We start from the raw sequence: 2,003 nt of genomic DNA, 5'->3' as shown, positions 1-2,003 counted from the left end.
GGCCAGGGTAGTTTTCAACTGCTCATTCCACTATAAGACAGACAGTCTTAATGACCAGCGCTTTTCAGGCCCAAGACTAGGTCCCCCATTGATAGGTGTGTTGTTGAGATTTAGGGAGTACCCTGTTGCAGTCAGTGGGGATATTCGTGGGATGTTTCACCAGGTGCGGCTCCTCACCAAAGACATGCCACTTTTGAGATTCATCTGGAGGGACATGGAGAGAGAGCGCACCCCGGACATCTACGAGTGGAGTGTGCTGCCGTTTGGGACCACATGCAGTCCCTGCTGTGCCATTTATGCTCTTCAGCGCCACGTGCAGGAACACAAAGTTGGCAATGAGCAAGTACTTAACTGTGTTATGCGCTCATTCTACGTTGATAATTGCCTCAAGTCGCTGCCGTCTCCATCACAGGCGCGACCCCTGATTGACAATACCAGAGAGCTGTTAGCGACAGGTGGTTTTGAGGTCAGGCAGTGGGCTAGTAACCTTCCTGAGGCCGTAGCACATCTCCCCTCAGATGCAAGGTCCCCCACCTGTGAGCTGTGGTTGACCACTCAGAAATCAGACCCACAAGAACCAACCCTCGGGCTCGCCTGGCATTGCTCATCTGACCACCTCAGCTACAGATGTCGCTCACCACCTGATCAAGAGCCGACAATGAGGAACATCTACAGCATTCTCGCCTCACAATATGACCCGCTGGGCTTCATCGTTCCCTTCACAACAAGGGCCAAGCTCATCGTGCAACTGCTGTGGCAGAAGGAAAGACACTGGGATGAGCCAATCGATGGCGAGCTGCTCCAGTTGTGGCAAGAGTGGGTGAGTGAGTTAAAGTTTCTCCCAGACATTTGCATGCCCAGATGTTACACGACTCCAGAGACGCGAGACGGAACTGTGCAGCTGCATGTATTCTGTGATGCATCAGAGCGCGCTTATGGAGCAGTGGCCTATTTGAGATTTGAGTCAGCAGAACATGAGGTACACACCGCCTTCGCCATGGCCAGGTTCCGAGTGGCACCAAAAAGACAACTGTCAATCCCCCGCTTAGAGCTATGTGCAGCGCTGGCAGGAGCACAGTTATCTAAACTCCTCATCAATGTGCTGACTCTCCCAATCAGTGACACTGTTTTGTGGACAGACGCTACTACTGTTCTGAACTGGATCCAGTCCGAGTCCTGTCAATATAAAGTGTTTGTCGGTACTCGCATTGCTGAGTTACAGGAGCTCACAGAGGGTGCCAGCTGGAGACATGTTCCCTCTGCTCTGAACCCAGCAGACGACATTACTCGGGGCAAAGTGCTGCTGGAACTGTCTGCACCAGGCCAATGGAGGGACGGACCATCCTTCCTGAGGCAAAACCCTGAACACTGGCCATCCCGGCCTTCTGTGAGTAATGACTCTGAAGAAGATAGTGAATTTAAGAAATCAGCTCTCTGTGCCTATGTTTCTGTTTGCCTCACACAGTCCGATCTTGCAGTTCATGATTCCTGGGCTGATTTAGTACAGGCGACCTACCTGTCCTCTCACGGGGCGGCTGCCCCGCCTATGTCTGCAGAACAGCGTATAGAGGCAGAAATCCAGCTGCTCAGGTTGGCACAGCTGGATAGTTTCCCTGCAGAGGTAAAAGCACTTTCAGCTGTCTCCTGAGTATGACACACAGTTAGGTTTGATCCGTGTAGGTGGGCGCCTCCGCCGAGCAGAGAATATCGACGTTGACACTCTGCACCCTATTGTGCTGTCACCAGAGCACACCATTACTCAGCTCATTATTAAAGACTATGACTCTCGCCTCATGCATCCAGGCCCCGAACGTGTTTTTGCTGAATTAAGGCGCACATACTGGGTCTTGAGAGGTAGACAAGCTATCAGGAAACATCAACATCACTGCCTTGAGTGTAAAACGTGGCAAGCTAATCCTGTCACACCCAAAATGTCAGACCTCCCTGCCAGTCGGCTACGCCTGCAGCAGCCTCCATTCTGGTCCACCGGAATAGACTGCTTC

At 52.1% G+C, this 2,003-nt stretch overlaps 1 protein-coding gene across 1 annotated transcript; it reads left to right on the top strand.

Moving 5' to 3' along the window:
* On the top strand, positions 1-2,003 carry LOC114475374 (uncharacterized). Its single transcript, XM_028466108.1, has 2 exons — positions 1-820; positions 1,223-2,003. The coding sequence occupies exons 1-2, from the start codon at positions 152-154 to the stop codon at positions 1,646-1,648; spliced, it is 1,095 nt and encodes a 364-aa protein (XP_028321909.1). The 5' UTR covers positions 1-151; the 3' UTR covers positions 1,649-2,003.

Source organism: Gouania willdenowi, chromosome 14, assembly GCF_900634775.1.
Source record: "Gouania willdenowi chromosome 14, fGouWil2.1, whole genome shotgun sequence".
NCBI lineage: Eukaryota > Metazoa > Chordata > Actinopteri > Blenniiformes > Gobiesocidae > Gouania > Gouania willdenowi.
Note: the sequence above shows the minus strand (reverse complement) of the source record. Positions and strands in the feature narration are given on the sequence as shown.